Here is a 22509-nt window from a genome sequence, read left to right on the forward strand (position 1 = left end):
GATAAAGGGGACCGTTATGTCACTGTCTGTCATCGCCTGTCACCGTCTGTCAACGAAAAGAAGCGTCGAAAGAGTACAAATGGACGGTGCGGCGCGTTTTTGAGCACACGCTCCAAGAAAATCGTGACGAGGCGTACGGAACGAGGTTTGTTAGCGTGCACCGGGTGTCACGAGATTACTACGTTTTCTATCGCGATGTTTCCGGCGGGATCAGCCCGTGGTGTCGCGGGTCTCGACAATGGGAAACGCGAACGAGCGCGCGCGCGCTCACGAGAGCAAATTAAGCGAGATTTACAGCGAGTGCACGATCTCGTCCTATTAACTCTGGCCGTGCTTATACGTTCGATGAAATACGGCGACACCTAACCGTCGGCGCCCTGAGCGGGAATCGGTGCCCCGCTGTTTTTGACCGATCGCAAATTGACAATAAAGTCAGCCCTGATGTAATCCGGCTCGGTGACGCGCGATTCCTTCGCCGGAGCACGGTTTTCTCGTGCTTCTCGTTTGACGTTTGCATTTTATTGGAGTTCGGGTGGTCCACCGTTGTTCCAGCAATTTTCTAGTTACAGGAAAAATTCATTGAAAAGGACCAGAATCATTCTATTTCCCTGTTGCAAGCAATATTTTTAAGAGGCAGCGTTTTGATCGTGTTGTCTTTGGAGGCGGACTTTCTAATAGGAATTAGTTGCGACTTAAAGGGATTAAGGGACTTTTAAGGGATTTCCGAGGAACGCGCAGCATCGTGCGGATAAGGAAAAAAGCGTCGTGACGTACGGGCTATCGTATGCAAATGCCGGGCTTGATAAGACGATTGATAGAACGGTGTCGAGGGTTATCGAAACGTCGCGTCGCGCCGGCCTATAAAAACATCGACTGCCGCACTATGCGAAACCAGTTGATCTGTTCTGCCGACTGTAGGTGGACAGAGAAGACAACATGCGGACGAAATTTTTCGCTTTGTTCTTGCTGCTCGCCATTGTTGCGCCCGCTCCTCTTGCCAACGCCGCAGGTGAGCTCTCTTTCGAACATTGTTGGATGATTGCTGAAGGATTGTCGGAGCGATTGGTTTCTATGTGATCATTTTTCCGTGCAGTGAGTAAATGCAACGAAGGGACATATATTTACAACGGATGCAACTGGTGCCCCTGTGGGGAACTAGGCGCATCATGTGCACTGATGATACCATGCGAGCCAAGCGGATCAGGTTTGCCTTCTTCGTATGACTTGGAGCACTTTGGCAACTTGGGAGTGTAACCCTGAGAGTCGCCAAACGCGTGTTATTTTCTGTGGATCGCAAAAGTCCGAGAAAAACAGTTCTAATGTTAAGAATTTTGTACATTCAATTGTTACGAAACTGGCTTTGTATCAAGAATTAATACGCGAAAAACGACAGGAAATTAAACTAATCTCCGAACGAATTATTAAAAGAAAGAGACAATTGTACGAGAACGAGAGCGTGGAAGGTTATCGTTATCAATAACCCGTGCAATGTCTGTTCTTGTCGCTTCAATTGTTATTGATAACATTTGTACACACACGTTTATGAGAATGTTTCAATTGCGATATTGGCAAAGCATTAAATTGGCAGCGTCTGTTCATTTAATATACAGGATTGCAATAGGATTTATATAAATCCTCCCTTGAGATTTTAACGGACTTGAGACGAAGATCTCAGACTAAGAATACTCGAGTAGGACCGACCCATCAGTCTGAAAGCCTCCAGACCAGAAGTGGATACGGATTTCCCTAAAGGCCGCTGCTCTAGCGTTCGAACCGAGGGCCGCGAAGCCACGCCTACCTACTACACTATACCTAAAGAGAACACTTAGTACACTATACCGTGAGAGATATAAGGTCTTTTCTTCTGGAGTCTTACTCATTCAAATTTTAGATCCGATGATAGAATCAGAACCCGAGAATCTTTGGAATAAAGGCTACAAACGACTTCTCAAAAACCCTGAGACCTGGATGTAAGTACCTCTGGACTCAAAAACGAACAAAACTGTCAAACCTAAAGGCTCCTAAGTCCAAACTGCAAGTCTGACAGGCTCAACAAGTTTCAATTTTACTAATCATTCGACTACTGACTGCATAGCATTGCAAGAGCACTATTCTGGTACCCAATATGCAGATCCTTTGCATTTGCGAGAGAAATGAGTAGAAGACTTTCGAAACAGTAGAAAGCTAAAACGAATTACAGACGGGAATTTCCACGTGTCATCTTGAAATCGAGACAGTTTTTGTCGTGTCTAAAAATTCGTAGACTAACTTTTTGTACGCAGCTCGTGAAGCATGGTAATATTAGCATGGTAATAGTTTCACTCGAGACGCAAGAAAGTCAGAAGTGTCCTCTCGACTATTCCGTACGTAGCCGAAGCTGTCGCGATTTTCCGGGAAAAGGGCGAGACCAGGAATGTGATTAGGTGTACTTACAGGGACGTTTCCTTTATCCTTTGCAGCGCGAGCAGGGCAGCGGAGGACGACACGAAGACAGGATCAAGCGGTTCCATCACGCAGACCGACATGTCCCTGTCCCTGTCCCTGTCTCTCTGTCTCTCCCGGTCCTTTTCTCGATCCCGGGGCTCTCTCTCCCTGATCCCGGGCTCCCTCTCCTGCTGGCGTTCCCTGCGCTCGTTCTCCGTGCTCCTCTCTCGCACCCTCTCCCGCTCTCGTTCCCGTTCCCGGTGTCTCTCCCGATCTCGCTCGTGATCTCTCTCCCACGCTGTTTCTCCGAGCGCCGGCAAAGGCGGCGACACTGGAACAAAAATCCACCCGGAGGGGGGAATATTAATTAACCGACCGGCGCGCCGGGCATATTATTAATCTATGCAACCCGCGTTCTATCTCACGTTCGGTTTGCGCAATTCCGTCGTTCGAGCGAGCGGGTTTCGCTCGGAGATCGCGTTCATTCGCGACGCCGCGCCGCGCCGACGTGAATTTAAGAAGTGGAAGAAACTCGGTGCGGATCGACGGTTAATTACCGTGTTGCTCGGTGCGCCACGGACGGATTACGGCCGGTAAACGTATGCTCGATGAAGCTACCATTTCCGATGAAGCTGTAGCCCGACGAGCTGGATCAGCTAATCGAACGGAATACGCGAGAAACGCGGGGAGCAATAATGTACGGTTCCTCGCCGAGGCGGACAACAGTCGAACGTGTTCCGCCGGGCTAACCTGCCACAATGTCCGTGAAATATTGTCGTAAATGTACCGTTACCGAACGACTTGTTTACAAGCCAATGGGTACAAGCGACGGTACCTTCACGGTTTCAGGAAATTGACCCGGGGGGTCAATCGTTTCGCCGCGGGTCACACGCCGCGGAAAACTTCGCGGATACACGTTGCCTAAGCGCCGACCGCCGATCACGTTTTACTTCAGCCCGGTGAATCTTCGATAATGCTCGGCGAGCCGTGTTCCGAACGAAGTAACATCGTTTAACCGTTACACGAAAACTCGGATAATTAACGGGAAAACGCAGATACTGAAATGATCGAGCACTGCGTCGACGTTACGGCCGGATCTGTCCGAATGAATAAATCTTCGATAATATACTCGCTTTGCAAGCTTACTTTACTTCCCAGTAAAATAAGAATATCATCGAAAAATACTGACGTATTGCACGTGTATTAATCGTTCGTGTACAAATTTGGAAACCGACCGTTCAAACATTTAATCAAGCGTATTTTACTACTGAACAATAATTTGATCATTTGCTCAATCACTCGTTCAAACGTATTGCCTAACACTTATTCTTATCATTCTCACACCAGACGTACCCAAACTTTGTTTTCATAGATGTTCCACGAATTTGCCCGAACGCAAAATGGCCGAAAAGGGCGTTTTCGGTGAGGATCATTTTCGAGCATCGGCACGTTTGATTTGATTATCGAAGTGGTCGCCTCAATCTCGACGTGATCGATGTAAGATCGTAATTTCCAAGCTTGCCTCGTTACGTGGTAATGGCTCGTTTGCCGGCATATGTCCGTAATTAGTCTCTCGCAATTTCGACGTACCTGAGATCGTTATTAGCAATTTGTTCTGGTCGCGATGAAAAAATTTGAACGTTAAAATTTCAAATTAAAATTCTCGAATTAAGACGCGATCACGTTTGCGTCGATCTTGGGAAGCAGTTTCTCAAATTGTCACGTTCCACCGAGATTGAATTAAATTTGCGTCCGTTTTCACGAAATGCTTGACGCTAATTTCAATCTTTTAAGAATGATTACCCGGTTATTAGGATCAGATTCGTTTTTAAAACGAGCCGCGCGTATGATTTAGCTATATCTTTCGAGCATTTCATTCCCTATTCATCACGCAGTCTCCCCGGGCACTTTTCTTCTATTTAAACTGCAAGGTAATTAGTTTCGCCAGAAACTTCCCGATGAAAATAGCGAACGCTCCGGCGCGGCCAACACTTCCTACATGTAATCGTATGCATAATACCAATCTTTCACCTTGTGCGGTGCAGCTCGGCAAAGGTTTCCTAGACCGATCCTCATTACTAGAAAATAAGCAAGCCGGGTACGTAGCTGGTTGGCTGAGAATTAATGTCGCGCCAGGAATACTTCTCTCGCGCTGACGCCTTGTTTAGAGTCTCCCTGTAACTAATTCACGACCAGCTTCTATTCCCCGAAATTCTGTTTCCGCGGAGACGAACGTATTCACGTTAACGGAGGACCGACTGACGGTTTTAGGTGGAGTCTTGCAAGGGGCACAACCGGTTTCACGCGACGCTTATCTACTGACTGATTAAAAACGAGAGGATCAAGTCTGACCGTTGACAGCCCGAATATTTACCGGCGAGATTTTATCCTAATTAAATCGCTCCGTTTCTGTTTTTACTGTTAGGAGTCCACGATTCTCCTCTTGTTGTCTCACTTTCGAGACCGAGCTAGCAAGTCAGATCTGGAATGCAAATTTTCGTTCGTGTTTTTAGAACGTGGGAGAACAAGAATATAATCGCTATACGGTGGAGCAAATATATTTTCCCCTAACTTGAGTTTCTATGCTGCAAACATGACGATTCGAACAGACAAGATTTCCCTCTTGAAACCTTATCTCCCGTAGAGCTCCATCTTCACCTTTTTCAAATCTAATTATTTTCTTTTGACAGTGTACTATATTTTGACGAATTTCTTTCTCAGCCACGCGATTCTAGATCTGAAAATTAATATTTAACACGTTAACTACCATGTCAGTCACGTATGAGTGACAGCGATTTTGTGACTAGGTTTGGACATTCATTTTTATTGTGACATATCCAGATAAACCGAATTTTATTAAGATATTTAGAATTTAAAAGGGTTAAAACAGCATCCCCTATACTACATTTAACATTTCTAGTTTCGGTTTCATTAATTAAATTACTCTAATTTGGGAATGATATCTCTGGTATCTCTGCGAATGATATTTGGCACTTAACAAGCTTCTCAATAATTACGCTGTACCAAACGGAAGCTTAGAAACCTTCTCTTGCACACTAATCCCGTAACGATCCCACAACGATTACGTTATTCAGGGTGAGTTGTTGGTCTATGATTAAAGTTTCTGTTGAAGGATCTATTAAAAAATCCCAGCCGTGTGCTGAGAATACCAGCGCATAGCGTGCGCATCGTTGCATCGAGGCTGCGCTCGCGCCAAATATAGCCGGACTTTCTCAAAAGTCGCGGCGCCGAACAACACCGCGAAGAATCGGATCGTCCTCCCACTTTCACGAGGTTTACGACGTTATAGATCACCTCTCGTTCTCTTATTCCCTCGTGACACGAAGAATCAGTGGACACGTGCAAACTAACGGGATTAAGAGGTAATCGATTTCGGCGCGAGGGGTACACGCCGGATGTTCGTCGCGTTTCAACGAGCAAACACGTTCGGCGCATTGCGTAACGCGGCCTCGCGCACGCACTCGCGCACGCATGCACGCACGCGAGAGTCCCCCGGTTCCTCGTGAATCAACGAGGCCGAGATTTATGCAAACGGCTGTTGCGGCCGGTCGGCAGGGCGCACGCCGCAGCCGTGCTGAAACTCGCTCGCCCGGAAGATGCATGGCTAGAAAACGGACGTTACCGCGCCCCGCGTGTTTCGCGGCTTTGATGAATCGCGTCGGAGATTGATTTTTAATTGAATCCGAGCCTCGTACATCAACCCCGCCATCCCCCGACTCAACACGATCGAATTTACCTCGAAATTGAGACAAAACCACGCAATTCTTGAGTTGTCACCATGACAATGTCCTTCCTAATCTCATTCGTTTATCTTCGTTTCTTCGAATCTACATCTTCATAATTGTTGGGCCATTCTTTTTTAATTATATGCCGCTATGTCATACCAATGCGTGTTATTATTAATTTTGACCGGATACTGACAGCCTTCCAGGATTAAACGATACACATGAAGGAAACATACACTTGAATCGGTTCTATGAGGATCTCTTGCTGTTCATAAATTTGATTAAGACAGCCCAAAATATTTTTAACCCTTTGCACTCGGCGCTATTTTCATTCGAAAACTAAATTTTTCTTCCGTCTTGGAATATTTTCATTTTATTCATAGGAAACTGATCCGATTTCCACATATAATATTTAAATGTTTAGTGATCTATTTAATACAAATTTTGTAATGTAACAAATATTTTGTAATATTTTTTGTAATTTCCTTGAAATAATGCCACAACAATTTCTAGTGGTGCTTCAGAGTCACCACTCGAGTGCTAAGGGTTAATAGCACTGTCATTCGACGAATAGCAATGCGAATGGACGTTGTATAATAATTAGAAACACAGAATTTCTCTCATTGATCAAGAAATCTCCCGAGATAAAGTAGAAGCACTAATAATTTTGATTAATGTGTAGGTCTCCCCGTGTTGTACGAATTTTGATATTTACCAAATTCAGTCAAGAATAATCTGCCATCCGTGACACAGTGTTGCACCGAAATGTTCGTGTGAAATGTTCGTGGCCCAAAGAGGCTGGAAGATGACGGACGACAAGAAAAATGGTCGAAAAAGTGTCGCGGCACGACCATAATCGAGCCTCGTCCGGTAGTTTGTAATCCTTGTACTCGATTTTCACGCCGTTTTTTGGAACCGTTTAAGGGAAAGTCGGCTGATCTAATATTATACAATTAACAGCCTGGATCCCTGTAATCAGCGTATCGCTCGAGGCGCGATCCGCACGAGAGGCACACGGCCGCGCGGCGCAGGCACTGCGAGAACGGGTAATAACGATAATCATAACGCGTCCCGTTTCGAGGACGCGTTTTCTCCTGTGATCTCATGAAAATTTCAATATAAAAATCGTTGTCGCGCAGATACGTATCACCGGGGGCCCGTGTGTCCGTTGTTATCTGCCCGGGAATCTCGTCGGTGGGACCCCGCCGGCCGATCCAATCGTATCGAGGAATCATTATGAATACACAGTCCAGGGCCGGCCGGGAACGCTTCTAACCGGCCCGCGGTATTATTAACTGTAATTTCCTTGCGTCGGCCGGGGCGGCTTCGCTTAATTAGCCTCCGCTTCGGACACTTTTTCCCGGAGACCCGCCGCCTCCGAAGTCTTTCTGTCTCTCGTTCTGGACGTCTCGTTAGGGCCATTAACTGGAACCCGTGGTTCTAGTTGAGGCCTATGATCTTCGGTATCTAATGGACCACGAAGTCCTCAGAATCTCAGAACGCCCTGACAGCGCTCGTCCAACTCTTTGACCCCTGACGGCTCTTCTTCGTCCCGTTCGTCCCCCGTTCCCCGTTCCACCTTCTTTTCCCAACCATCGTTCTTTCAATCGGACCGTCCCCTCTTACAACCGGGCTCGTGAAAGCGTGACGTTACCGGGATGCGTGCTGCATAATCTAATTATCTTTTCAATCCTGCCTCTGGCTCGATTGTTCCCATCGTGGGTCCCCTCTGCTCGACAGCTTGTTCTGCTTTTTGGGATCTTTTGCCAAAGATAAAAAACGAAAGGAAACTCATTCTTCTGAAGCCTTTTTCCTCTCACAGTGCTTCACGTGCTCAACGATCGTTCGGCTTAATATTTCAATATTTTTACAGGATGGTCGTTTAATGATCTTTGTTGCCGTTCGATTTAATACTCTCTTGCATCGATCAATACATTTTCTACGATTTAACGCGAGCCAATGTTCTTAGCATTCGAGTGGCGACTAAAAATTGCTATATTCAAACGATTTTTTACTTTAAATTTGTTTGTATTTAATATTTCATTATTTCGTTTTCGAGTCGAAATGGTGCCGAGTGCAAAGGGTTAATGTTTACACCGAGGAAACTTTCATCGAAAAGACAAGATCCTTGTAGGAGAGGTTGATAAAAAGCATGAAATAACGTCGTGAATTCAATACATCTTCCGACGCTCGATTCTTTTCTTTGGAAGTTCACCCCGGCTTCGAAAGGATTAATAAGGTTCAACGATTGCGAAGCCGGGCAAAATGATTCGCTGTTACACCGTTCAGATCGTATCCTCCGCGGCCACAATTGCTGCACGATTCTCGAAGCAGGGGGGTCTTCCTTTTTCTCGTTTCGACGGATTCATCCGGTGCAGAACGTTTCGACCGTGCTCCTCTTCCATCGTCGCCTACGCTGAACCATTACCAGTAATAACGCGATCTCGGCCGTGTTTCGCCTTCTCCTCTTCGTTTCAACTTCGCTTCTCTCGGCCTACCTTTTCCCATCATTCGTTTTCTCCTTCGCATCCTCTCTCCCCCCCCCCTGGCCAACTCCTTTCTCCTGTGTACACGTACAGACACTTCCGCGACCTCGCGCCGAGGTGCACAGAGTAATTGATAATGTTAAATGCCGAGGTTAATCTGCCGATTTATGGACCAAGTTCTGGCACCGACGCTGAGACACACGATCCGTGTTATCTTGGTCCTCTTTCTAATCTCTTTTCGCGAAGTCAGATCTTCTCTTTTAACGGAACCGATCGGTCGAACCGCTGGAAAACGGAATTTATTGTAAAATCGAAAAGGAAACAAGTTATAGACTGATTCTTTCTGACTGATTTTAAGAATTAAGATAAATACAAAACGATATTTGACGTCAACTTTTAGCAAATATTCGTATCTGGTTAGGAATAAACGCGAATGGAAACAAGGGAAAATTATATAGTTAGTGTATATCCTAAATCGGATCTTTAAATATAATATTAGAGGAGATCTTTACACAACATAAAAATTGTCTGTACCATCTGCAAGCAACAAGAGCCAAATAAAATTCTATCTGTTAACAATTTTAACAAAATAGGAATGTTATTATTTAATTATTTCTCAATATAAAAATTTCCTTGGAAAATCCTTATTGAGCATAAAGGTTCTCAGTCTCCTAATCAGGAGACATAGGAGCATTTCTGAAGAAATTGACCGAGTGAAATACAAAATAGTGGAAGACTAGAAAAATCTGAAAATATTGTGCATCAAAATTATTAAGGGATGAAGTGAATTTTGATTTAACTGCTGCTTCCCACAGTCGACGCGGAACATTTCTAATTTGCATAAAGATCCGCAGTCTAATAATTTAGAAATCATTAATGGAGGAGTTGCGTGAACCAATTGGTGGGTCTCGCGAATCCGAGATCTTGCATCAAAATCGTGCGCGATCAAAATGGTTCGAGCATCGCAGCGTTCAGCACGTACAGACACTTCCGCGGGGTCGCGGCGCGCGGTCAGGGGGTAATTGATAATGTTAAACGCCGGGGTTAATCCGCCGATTTATGGGCAGAGTTTGTGCCGTGGATTTTTCGAATCGGCCAAATTGAGGGATAATAGTCGGACATTAGTGCTTCGCTGGCAGCGATCGAACGGCGAACTCGAGATAAGTAGACGTCGCGTCGTGGAAGTTACGCGGCAAGTTCGTGTGCGCACGGTGGCCTAAGAAAACCTATTTGATTAATTTTCCGGAGGAGGATAGACCCGCCACCGGGGTTCGAGGACAAACGCCGCTGTCGGATTTGATGTATAAGGCTTCCCCCGATTCGAATTTAAGTGGTTTCGTTCGGTCCGCTAATGTGCCCGTCTTAAAGAGCTTTTAAGTATTCCCCCGATCGCGCGAGAATCGAAACGACAAGGCACTGGGAATGATTTAACTGCCCCGTAATTTGCCAATTTTGTCGTCAATCTCGCCGAAAGCATCATTCCTTCTGGTAGACAGTTTCGCGTGGAAAATTCTGGCTGACTTACAGATTCATTTTTTCCCGAAAGCCTATGGTTTGCAAATTTTCTATAGCAATCGGTTTCGAAATTAAACTTGAATTTACTGTCCCCCGATTATTAGCTATTCGCGAACTTTGTTGATTCGTGAACAGAGTTGCCATTGCTGTTGAATATTTTTTTTTAAGAAGCATCCAGTCGTGATTCAGAAACGTCCAACATTTTGTTAAAGTAATGCGTTATTGCTACAACAAGCTGCAGGACGTTTCATACATTGTTCGGAGAATTACCAACGACTCAACGAAAACCAAGAACGTAAATTTCTGTGTTATAATTAAACTGCGGATCTTTATGCAAAATAAAATTTTTTAACCTGAATTGCAACGAACTGAAGTGAAATAGAAATAGATCTTCTTTCTTATTATATTTAGCAGATTGAAAATAACATAATACCATGTTTAAATTTTTGTTTGCTACTTAAAATTGCATCTACTCATGTTTGTCGTAAATGCATAAAATCAGCAGTCTATTTATAATGAGTGCATCGAGCATGAGCATTTAAGAAGTGCTCAGAGAGTAAGTTTGATCGGTGCATAAGAGTAGTGATAAAAATTCGATTCCTCTGTCCAGCATCTTACCGATACCCGGACGAAATAAATGCTTCGTTAAACAGTACTTAATTTTCTAAGAGCACAATGAAAGTCCTCCCGCAATTATTTATGCGGGTCCGGGGGAAGACAGCGGTACAATGGCGAACTAATTGACGATTATTACAGGGCGGTCTGTCGATTAATCAATATTAATTACGGGCAGAAAAATGTGTCGCAGTGAAAGACAACTTGGCTCTCTACGGTCGCGGTCCGATGATGAATCGGCGCGCATCGTTGGCCGGCTGTCGCTTGGGATCATCGATTATCATACATTGTAGGACGTAAGCTCGGCGCTCGGAGAAACACGCGCAAGCATGGGTCTTGAATATGGTTGCGGGTAGACGGCCAGGTGGGTGGACATGCCACCCGCATCGTGGAACTCGTTAGACGCGCGGGATTTCAATTAAAATCTCCGCGTTTGCCCGTTAAAACGCGGATTAGCCGATGCGGCTCGTCTTGTACCAATTAATTGTAGATTAGGATTTTTTCGGCGGCGTCGCGGGATTTATCGCGGTGCGCGCGTGCGCTAGCTGCCAGTCATGTCAGACGCGATTACTATGTGCGCGAATTATTTAAAACGACCGGCCGGCCCCGCTTGAAATTAAATTCCATCCGTCGCGGCGTTGGACAGCCTCATCCCGGTAATAGCGCAATTAGATTTGATCGTTGCCGTTCGAATGCTATAGCTGGCGTTCGGCTCTCGTCTAGGAGCGCGGCAGATACCCTCGGCGTAATTAAACGTTCGGTAGAATTGATAGCGTCGCAAACGTCGTTGTAATTTGTTCGAAGTCGTGAAACCGGGGACGTAAAACTCCCGGACCCTCCGCGGTGTGTGTTGTAAAAGAGAAGGAGATAATAAAATTCACCCGTCGATATTTCTCAAATGCTTTTCGTTTACTCTGTTAGTTGACTTTACTCGGATAAATAGAAATGAAATCGCGGAGATCAAAAGAATACATGGTCGATATTATTAACGTGATCGAATTATTTATTGCAGCTCATCGGAAGGAAAGTTTCGCGATCGACTCTCCTCCGACGCGTTCTGCATACGTAAAATCGTGTTTCGCAAAGTTAAGGCTCGTACGGAATCGAAGGTGGCGCGTAAACGCGTAACGCTGCCTCCGGAAAAAAATTATGCGAGCTCAAAACAGCCGATTATCTTCCCGCCGACCGATACAGCAACGTGTCTTTATTATAATTAATCGCCGGCCGGCGCATGCTAATTGACAAGGGCGTGATTATACCAGCACGGTGAAAGTAACGCGGAAACGAACCTGTGCATGCCAATTCGTGCGCATTTACGTCAGAATCTCAGCGAGCCACGTGGCTTAAATATTCATACGGCAATAAACCCGATCACCTTTTCGGATCTATTAAATCGCCCAACACGATATGACATCGATTCAAACCTTGATCGTAACATCAAAATCATGTCCATGTGGTAACAAACGTTACATACACTGTAACAAAGCATTCGCAACATGCTCGGAATGGTAATTCCTAAACAAAACACTGGCTATGCATGAAGGCAAGGAATTGAACAAGGAATTGGCCCCATAAATCTCAACCTCTCATTCTTTTGTATCGTTAACCCATCGCCTCAAAATGACGCCTCAGACGTGTCATTTCATCCACAAAACTTGATTATTTTTAACTTTCGAATACGTAATAACAATCTAATCGTTGCTCGTTGATTTTGAAGTATGTAGTACTAATTATTTCTGACTACGGATTTGATGCATAAAATGAATAAGGTGATATATTATTTTCGTATAATAAATTGATCAGTGAGAGAAATAAATTTCCATTTGGATCCCGTATCTCGTGATTGATACAAAACATTACGTTTTGGCGCGTCAGCCGAAATGATACGGTATGTTTTAATCTGAAGCATGGGAATTAAATTGTAAGGGAGGGGGTTAATCGAAAACCTTTGTTTTGCCGAGTTTCGTGGTCGCTGAGTCGGCAACCAACGTGTCAATTAAAGTAAAAGCGAATTGGCGCTTCGAAGTGAGTAAACCAGGGTGTCTGCTGTAGCTTCGGCGAGAAAAGTGTGAACATCGAGCGAGAAGGAGCCATTACGATCGCCGGGCGATTTGCAGCGGCGCATAAAGAACGTCGATCGTTGAGTTTCACTACCATGTTGCGTCGGGTTTACTAAGATATCGACCGTAACGCGAGCAGAGAGCCATAAACTGTAGCAATTCACGGGTATCCGATTACGGAACCACGATATATGGGCCTCGAAAATCTCACTCCCGGTCCCACCGGGGCCCGGTAATCACAGGGAGGATCCAGAAATCGGTGGTCCGAATAAGACGTTATACCGAAACGTTCCGAGCGGGGCCCGATCGCAGCCGCATAATTCATTCGCGGGCCCCACGAAGACGTTGGGAGACAGAAGGCCGGAGCTGTAAAGATCGGTAACGTCACGGGGCCCGGGGTTCGATCGGTGTTACCCGAAACTCCGCGGACCACTGTAATTATAGTGGACCTCCTATCTCGTTTCTCGACGTTCGGGTATCACCGCGTCCGGCTTTCTCGATCCTCGGGTCGGCCGCGTGCGCGCGTCCGCTTTTCGCGATCGTCGCCGCGCGAGTGAAACAATTCGAAACGCGCCAATCGCAAGCGAAACGCCCGCAATGCCCTCGCGATCTCTCTTTTCCGTAGCGGCCGCCATTTACCGGGCCTTTACGATCTGACGAGAGGTAATACTTTGGCCCAAAATGACCCCGAATACCAAGACCCCGTTTACGCGCCCCCATCCGCCACCGGGGCCCCTTGTTCCGCCCCTGGACCCCTTGTCCTCACGATTAGCGCACCTGACGTCTTCCTAACGAAGAAATAACGCCTGTGCACGGAAGCAAGTAACGTTCCAGTTCCGAAATCTTTACGTGTATCGAGATATTACTGTATTGAATAATCGTTCAACCAGATTCATTGATCACTTGTAACACGGGTGAGTAAACACTTAGATGGAGATTATCTTGGAGAGTAGAATGCATTTTAATCGTCTGTAAATAATCAGTAAAGTCACGGAGGAGGGTTACGAATTAACACGTTGGCTGCCACGTCACCCATATGTGGGTGACGGAATTATTTGTCCAGGTTTGAAAATTAATTTTTACGTTAGTATATTCATTGTACCAAGTTTGATTAGGATCTGTAAAATGCAAGACAGTTGGAGGACTGCTCAATATCACACATTCAATTTTTTTCAATTTTGATTTCATTAAATAACTTACCTTGATTTTATGGAATTTTTGAGGTTTCTAGTTTCGCAGGCAAGGTGTTAATTTATACACCTGTACCATTCTTCAACACTAAACCTACGCGAGCCTTGGAAGTAACTGGTGTGTACGTTGCCTTACGACAAGATTGGATTTATTTGGACTTTTCGCGGTTCTTTATCATTTCAATGATTGCAAAATAACAAATCTGGAACAGGTCGCGTTGATCGGTGCTGGTGGGTTTAGTGTTAAAACTTGCTTTCTCTCCATTAAACATGATGAAGCAACGCCCCATGCCCAATTTCCACGAGGGCAGGGTCCCGACAGAAAAAGTGACTCGGTAGATTAATCGATCTTCCAATCAGTGATCTCATTAGGGAACGCGCGAGCATGAGGAGCGACGGCGCAGAAATATCATCGGACACGAACCGCATCAGGGCGATCGCAAACTCGAACTCGAACTCGAACTCGAACTCGGAACGCAAAGAATACCGAAGACAGGCTCTCTCTCGACAGTGCTCTCGGGTGATCTTTATTGCATTATCGGCGGACCCGTCCGTTCTTCGATCGTTAGGTGAAAATGATCGTTAGCGGCGGAGCATTCGCGATGAATCTCCCTCGTCATCTGGAAGAGACGTTCGTCGCGGAGCTGTCCGGGGGCCCCGGCAAAGGTGTATAAATTGTTGGGGCCCAGGCGGGACGCGAAGGTGCCGATACTCGATAAATCTATCCGGTCGTGATAGACGAGCCGAGAGCCGCAGGTTGGCCTGGCCGCGCCGTGTGCAGCCGTTGCACCGGCGATACACCTATCGAGTCGCTCGATGCGCATGCACGACGCGTCTCTCTCTCCCGATGCACCTTCACCTGTGATCTCGCGCGGATGAGCCCGGCGAACGACAGCGCCGAGTGCTTCCCTCTGTCTTCCTTTTTCTCCACCTCTCGTGCCTGCCGATCCTTCTGATCCTGATCCTTCTAATCCTGATTACAGCAGACCGAGGATCTTTGCGAAATTACGAACCCACCGGACCGAAGATATTCATCCAAAATTACGACGGTACCACACCATGGATTTTTGTGCAAAATGACACAGACCTTCTTAAACTAAAAAGAAGAAGAGGAAGAGGTAAAAAAGTTCAACGTAGCTTAAATAAATTTCTGTGGAAGAAATATTTCCTTTGATGACAAGTTGCAACATCGGTTTGTAAAAATCAAATGTACCTGTGCATTTTAATCCCCGGTTCGTCCCTCGAGACACAGCTCAGTCGGCAACGCAGCCGTTTTCCTTTGAAGTCGAACCTCGAGAAACCTCGGCACAATAGCGGTGGCCCGTTTGTCCGCACCAGGAAGTAAATGCGTTACCGTGGTCGGTTCGATAGATTGATAACGCTCGTTAAACGTTAATACGGGTCGGCCGTCGCGGGACAATTCGATCGAGGTTTCTTCCGACGCGCATTAACGCCGTTCCCGTCGTTCCGACACAATAGAGCCTCTCCGGTGACACGCGACAACCGGTCGATCGTAGGCCAGCGCCGGTTTAGATCGGCGCGGCGCGGGAAAAGGTCAGAGGTACGAGCGACGTTGAGCGTCGCTGTCGAGCATTGTCGCAGGTGTTTAACCTTCGCGGGAACGGGCTCAGGTGTGTTGTTTCACCTGCGGCTCCGGCTCGCCTCGCCTCCGAGGCGAGCACGCGCTCGTACGTACGCGATCTTCGCCAGCCGGTCGATAAATTCCCGATTTTTCCGTTGCTCGCACCTCCCGCGCTTCCACCTGTAACCCGTGCGCGCATCCAACACCACCACCACCATCATCATCATCCCGCGGGATCAGCTCTTTTCCCGTGATTTTTCTCTCTTTTCCTTTTTTTTTTATCCTCTTCGCATGGCGAGGATTTTTCCATGCCAGAGGTAGGGCCGGCCAGCGGGAAAAGGACGCCGATTACAAGGATAATAAATTAACGCACACGACCTTATCGAGCCGTATAATTCATCACGGGCTTACGTGCCAGCTCGTAGGCCGTGCATACGTGTGCAGAGCCCGACCGGTGCCCGCCTGTGTGCGATCCCCGGTTTTGCACATTAACCTCGTAAAAGTCTAACTACGCTCGACCTCCACACCTGTACCGCGATCTGGCCACAACGCGATGTGAAAGTTCGGAGCACGGAAGAGACGGGAGACCCCGACGAATACGTTCCTAGCCACGCTCGTTAACCGAGGCTTCGTTAGCGACGAACCCCCCCGCCCCCCCACCGACCTGGATCTACGGATTCTCCTCGGATTAGGAGCTACGAATTCGCCCGGAGAACCGGAGATCTCGGATTTCGGTGAACTACTCGAATGAAGTCGGGGACCTCGGAATGGTTTTCGGCAGAGTCTGGGGTTAATGACGCTCAAAACCACTGGCCGAGAAGATCCCTGGCCTAGGATATGGTCTGTTTAATGAAACGTGAGAAGACTCTTGTATACACTCTTCGTAATAACTAGACCCGCGGCACCCAGCAAAAATTTCTTATATTCGTTAATATCTTCATAACGCTGAAAACAGTACTCTTAACTTCAATTTTTCTACTCTTTCGAATTGCACCAACACATTTTTGCTATAGATTCTTGTTTAATTCTTCCCTATTGAAGCGACTGCAGAAAATTTTTATTTCGAACTGCATCCATTATACAGGCTGAGTCACCCAACGTTTGCACCTCAAATATCTTTGTTGTTTCTAAAGATACGTGAAATATGGTAAGGACAAAGTTGAATGATACAATGGGGCTGACACCGTGCCAAAAAAATGTTGTTTTTATGTCATTTTTGTAGAGATATCAAGGTCACCTTGACTTTTTTAAATGGAACCACCCTTTTTTAAACACCTACAATGATAGTCCTTTTCATTAGGAATTCAGTGACAATAATTATTCCAAGGTCATTCAAGTATCTTTAGAAACAACAAAGATATTTGAGGTGCAAACGTTAGGTGACTCACCCTGTATAATATTAGTGAAACGTCACGAGACTCGCCCCGACGTGTTTTCTGATCCCTGATCGGCTGGCAATGTTTGCGAAACGTGAGAAAATGATTCCGAAAGGACACGAGCTAGACCCGAAAGTTTCGAGATCTGAAATTGCAATATTCCCGGCCGAGAAAGCCTCGAACCCGAAGAAAAAGAAACTCGAGCAGCCGAAGAGCGAATGAACCGCAACAGGAAGTTCGCGGCAGAGATAATCCGGAGCACGGTGAAAGGGTCAGACGAAAAAGCCGAGTAGTCAGCCATCGATTTTCCACAAAGAGATGCCTTTCTTGTAACGAGCCCAGGAAGCTAGCGGGTAATTCTACTTCGAAGATTCCCACGGAATTCTCGTGGAAGAAGCAATGCTCTCGCATCGCATCGCATCGCGTCGCGTCGCTACGCGTCGCTCGCTCGCTCGCTCTCGGATCAGATAAATTTTACGGCACGCTTAATTTGAAAAGCGAGCTGAAGTTAACGAGATGTCTACATCGACCGAGAATCTCCACCTCGGCTTCTGAGAAGTTTTTTCTTTCCTTTCATCGCGAAGTTGCTTCGTTAGCCGCCGCGATCCCCCGGTAATTGCTCCGGGTTTCCGCGAAACAATCGACGAGGAAGTCGAACGCGCATCGGGACCGCTCGAAGTCGCGCAAACAATGCGTTTGATAACGTATCTAGGAACACGGAGGGGCGGGGAGGTTCGCGGGGAGGAGAACGCATTATGCGAGAAACCATAACGTAACGGAGAAACCGAACCGGAGACGCGGGTTCATCTCGATCGGACGGTTCGCAATAACGCCAAAGCGGTATCAAACGTTCTGACGTTTGCCGAGGCCCGAGTGGGGAATAACGAGTGTCCCGGTCCAGCAATGGACAGCAACTGCCATTATCTCCAAATGTAGAAGTAGCCCCCTGCTATACGCGCAATCGCCGCGTTCATTAAGCGTCCACTAAAATATCGATCGAACGCCGCCTGTACTCCATCGGTTTCCCTTCCGACAGGTAGGGGAAAGCTGCCTATACCCCGTCGACACATTATTTATTATCTATTGTAACCCGTAAACCTGTTGTTCCCGTCCTACTTTGTCACTACCTAATATTTATAAAATAACAGAGATAATTACCCAAAAATGACAACATAATCCCGAAACGCGAACAAACACACACAAAATTTCAAATCTCTCAATCCACAAGAACCCAAAATTATCCGATCTCTAAAATCGTTGAAAATCGGTGACTTCAAACGAGATCTGCTTTCGAAAATGAATATTCACTTTGGAACAAGACGTCAATCTATAATTCGACCTGTACACCTACCGCAACAGGCATACCAATTTTCCCCGAGGACCCAAAATTTCTTAAGCAGCGCTATAGCAACTTTCCCTTATCCGAACACGTCTCGAACGTCTTATTGGCTGAGCCCGACCGGGCAAACCGGGTCCGCTCGGCGCGACAACCCGGCGCTCGCGTTCCTTCTCATAATAGCTTCGTTAGAATTAATTAGACAGCTGTTTCCGCGGTTAATCGGCATCGATTACGCGATCCGGACCGTTCGTGCCGCCCGGTCGGATCGATTCGGTATCGGACGAATTTACGATAATGATTCGCGCGACCTCGGTATATCGAGGTGTCGGCGCGGCGGCGTTTCGTGCCTTTTCACGTTGCCGTTTAAGGGTGCGAAACGGAATAGCGAATTACATAACCGGGTGGTCTCCGGCCAGCCTCGAGAGCCGAGTCGAGCGTTAACGAGGTGTGCAATATGGGCGAAGGGTAATTAATTAGCAGCCGGACAACGCGGCCTCGTCACCCCGCCGGAACACGATGCGGGCCGAGCGTTTTCTTAATAAGAGTTGTCGCGGTGTCCAGCCTGCTGGCAGGGTTATTTGCCTCTCGAACACAGAAGAACGTACCTTTTCATAATTGTCTGCAATGTTGGAAAATTATGGTACGCCTGGTATCCGTCGAACAATCCCCTCGATCCATCCACGAGGTTCAGATACAGAATTTTCTTAACGGTATCGAGAAATAGACGAGAAATGGTAAGTAAACATTTGTTAGATTGTTTTTTGAACTGTATAGACCCTAACAATATTTTGGTTCACTCAAATTGTTACAATTAAGTGAATTTTTTCGGCCGAAAGAGGTACAACGTCGCCTGTATTAACCGAACATTTGAGCTATAGTGTGGCATATTGTAATTAGTCACTGTTCTGAAGTGATGGAAAACTTAAATAGTTATTGTAATATTTTAATAAATAATAAATTATATTTTTAACCCTTTTCCCTTTGAACCTTACTCACGATGAAGATTTAAAACACAATCTACTGACTATAAACGCCATTGGTCTCGTTTAAATCGAATTAAAATTGTATTAATTTATTGAAGTAAATGTACGCACACGTACAACATAAATTTCTTTTTTCTACTAGGAAACTATAAATGGGTAAGGATGAAGTTCTCATCAGAATAGCTGCGGAGAAAGTAACACGATAAGAGGTTAATTGAACTAATGATAAAGTTAAGAGTGCTGGAAAAGCGTTTGTATGAAATTCTTTGTGAAAAATGATTTTACTATTTTATTAGCGGTTCCGATCGAATACGATTTTCTGAGGAAACCTTTTTGTGCACGAGTTAGTGAGCCGATTCTCGTAGCAGTTCGAAAAGATTCAACGAATTCGGATAATTTTAATTTTTCCGGCTGGACGAGCGTCGATCAGAGAATAGTTTTAGCCGCGTTTGGGAGGCGAATGGTGTAGCATGCGAGTATGCGAGAGCCTGGCGAGCGTGTTCTGCCGTAGGGCAACCGAAGAGATCGAGGCCTTAATCGACTTCCTCCCGCGGTCCTGCGAGCATGATCTAATTTCGCGCGTACAATTACCAGCACCGGACGCGTGCTCGCTCCCACTGGAATAATTCTATGATCCGCGGCCGGACACCAGGCCGATTTATGCCGGCCCGGCCGATTCGTGTGTTTATGCACACTTGTTACTTTGTAATTCTACCTGGCTGTTAGTGCCTTCGCTCCTACGAGATCTTCTAAATAGAAACTAAGAACCTTCGGGTTCCCGAGACATTACTCATGCCGGACTGGCTATTAGGCTGGCGTGTAATGTATGTGGCTGTGTTAGGCACCAGAAGAATGAGGAATTGAATAATAGTTGGGAATCGAGGGTCATCAAATTCAATGTTTCCAACCTGGCTGCAAGCCGTTCGAGGTCGTAAACTATGATTCCTCCTAATCGTTGGATTTGCGAATTAACCTGCTGCGTGTCGTGTCGGACTCGGGATGAAGATTTCGAATGAATCCCCGTTAGCGAGAACATTATTCAGTTTTCTTTTCTGTCCGAATAAAATACTGTTTACCTATTTACGGTATCCAATCTTTCAGATATACGTGCACGCAGAAAGATCATAAATTCCCTTCGACGCGAAATTTTTAACGGTGCAGTTCAAGTGAACTTCGCTCGGCGCAACTTGTTGCCGCCATTTTTAAAAAGCGTGAAGACCGATGCGGACAATTTTGGAGATGCTGGCGTCAGAATTTTAGTTAATACCGTTTCCACGCGACCGGACGTGTATGCATCATTTATAGTCGCATTGTGTCTCACCGGCTGTGCCACAGTTTATCCAGTCTCCCCCGCGAATATGCTTAAAATTCAGGACGCTTTGTAGTCTACATGTTGATCCGTCCCACGGTCTACCTGCTATGTACATGCGCAATTTCGAGTCAACTGGCATTTGCATAATTTAATAACAGGCATACAAACATGCGTTTAAACAACGTTTCGCGCTAACGCGCCTGTGGGATCAATGTATTACCACAGGCGCTTATCCTTGAATTTTTTAAAATATATCTGCAACTGAAATTACATTGCCGGATTAACTTTTGACGTTCTAGTGGGACCGTAAGAGACAGAGAAATGTAAAAGCGAAATTAATAAAATAAATAAAATAAAATAAATATTCGTTTGAAGATTGTTTGGGATTGCGCAAAATATCTATTGAGCTTACAATTAGAAATTGTTTTAGGGACATTTGTGCCCCTTTTGTAAGCAAAAATATTCAATTATGGCTCAGGTATTACAAAATAAAGCACAGAGGGCAGTATAGAAAAAATCGAAGAAATGTTTTCGGACGCAGCGTTTAAATCGAAAAATCGTGGTGTGAGCGAAAAACGAGTGTGAAAGGTAAACAAATTTTTTCCGCGGAAAGTTACGTGCGTGTCGTGCAAAGCGGTTGTGCAAGCACAATGTGGTTCCTTGAGGAAACGTTTTTATTTCCGATTTGGCGGTTTCCGGGGACGTCCGAGACGTCGCGGAAATTCAATTTCGTGGAAGGAGAGCACCGCGGTTGTAACAAAGAAGGAGCGGCTAGGGTACCCGCTGGTTAGATCCGCGTTTCCTGGTTAAATCGCGGCACGAATAAGAGATCCCATTACACGCGGTGCATCAACAAATCACGGCAACCGATAATCCGTTCCGACCTTCGTCCGCAACCTGCGAGATTGTTGTTGGAGCGGCGCGAGCGGCTCCGCGCTGAAGCCGTATCTTCGAGCCGCGGAATACATTATCCCGAAGATTAGTGTGCGAACGATACAAGAAAAGGCATCTACAACACCAATGGGGGTCCGAGTGAACGCGCCGCGAACACATCCGCACACCTCCACGTGCTGTGCACCGGGAACGGCTATTGCGTGAAATTTACGAGTCCACGTAACCCGAGTACGTTTGCACGGTTTTCCGAAAAATATTCTATTCGAAAATCTTAGGTGTGTCCAGAAGTAGCAATTTAGTCATCCACATCACCGGCATGCATCTACACGCAGTCCTTTTCAATCGTTCATACAAACTCTTCCACCCTTTCTGATAAACAAATTTTTTTTAATATTATTTTTATTTCTGTAATAAGTAACTGTCTCTGTATGAAAAGAATTTCTTCTTGATGCTTCGGTACATTGAAAGTTTCAAGAAAATGGTTTTAGCTTTTAAAGTTCTGATCCACAGGAGATTAAAAAATTTGTTAAACATTTTCAGACTGTTCACACTCGTAAGCTATAGCTTATGAACGCCTAAAATCCAAGATCTAGTTATAATTACCACATTAACGGCTGTTAGTCGATACGCGGTATGTGTCTGACCAGTACTGGCTGATTCTACTTCTGCCACTGTTACAAATTCTCGACAGTGGTACGCATCGATTTTCTTGAAACGGTGTCTGAAAGTAATTGTTTAACGTAGGAAACTAAAAAAACATTTCTTTAAAATTTATTTAACACAGGCTGCAGAGATCGACCGATCCTTGAGTACTTTTTTCATTGTTCTAATTATAGCCTCGGTTCGCGAATTTTGAAACGAGTTCCGGTGCCTGTACTTTCGTTTAAAATGGCGCAACGGCAATCAGCGAACCGTGCTTTCGGAGAAATTTCAATCAAGGGAAATTCGGAGACGAACACGTTAAAGGACTGCGGGATTAATCCGACC

At 45.8% G+C, this 22509-nt stretch overlaps 1 protein-coding gene and 1 long non-coding RNA gene across 3 annotated transcripts in view; one reads left to right on the forward strand and one right to left on the reverse strand.

Annotated features, from left to right (window-relative positions):
* LOC143353362 (uncharacterized) overlaps nt 1–22509 on the reverse strand; it is a 487736-nt gene that overhangs the window by 27180 nt on the left and 438047 nt on the right. For both annotated transcript variants that reach the window (XM_076786626.1, XM_076786625.1), the window contains one exon: nt 2434–2755. In XM_076786626.1, the coding sequence (XP_076642741.1) occupies nt 2434–2755 (322 nt within the window). The remainder of the gene's footprint in view (nt 1–2433; nt 2756–22509) is intronic.
* LOC143353366 (uncharacterized) lies at nt 797–1158 on the forward strand. Its single transcript, XR_013082118.1, has 2 exons — nt 797–1009; nt 1094–1158. It is a non-coding gene; the product is annotated as an uncharacterized LOC143353366 (long non-coding RNA).

This window comes from Halictus rubicundus, chromosome 4, assembly GCF_050948215.1.
Source record: "Halictus rubicundus isolate RS-2024b chromosome 4, iyHalRubi1_principal, whole genome shotgun sequence".
Lineage (NCBI taxonomy): Eukaryota > Metazoa > Arthropoda > Insecta > Hymenoptera > Halictidae > Halictus > Halictus rubicundus.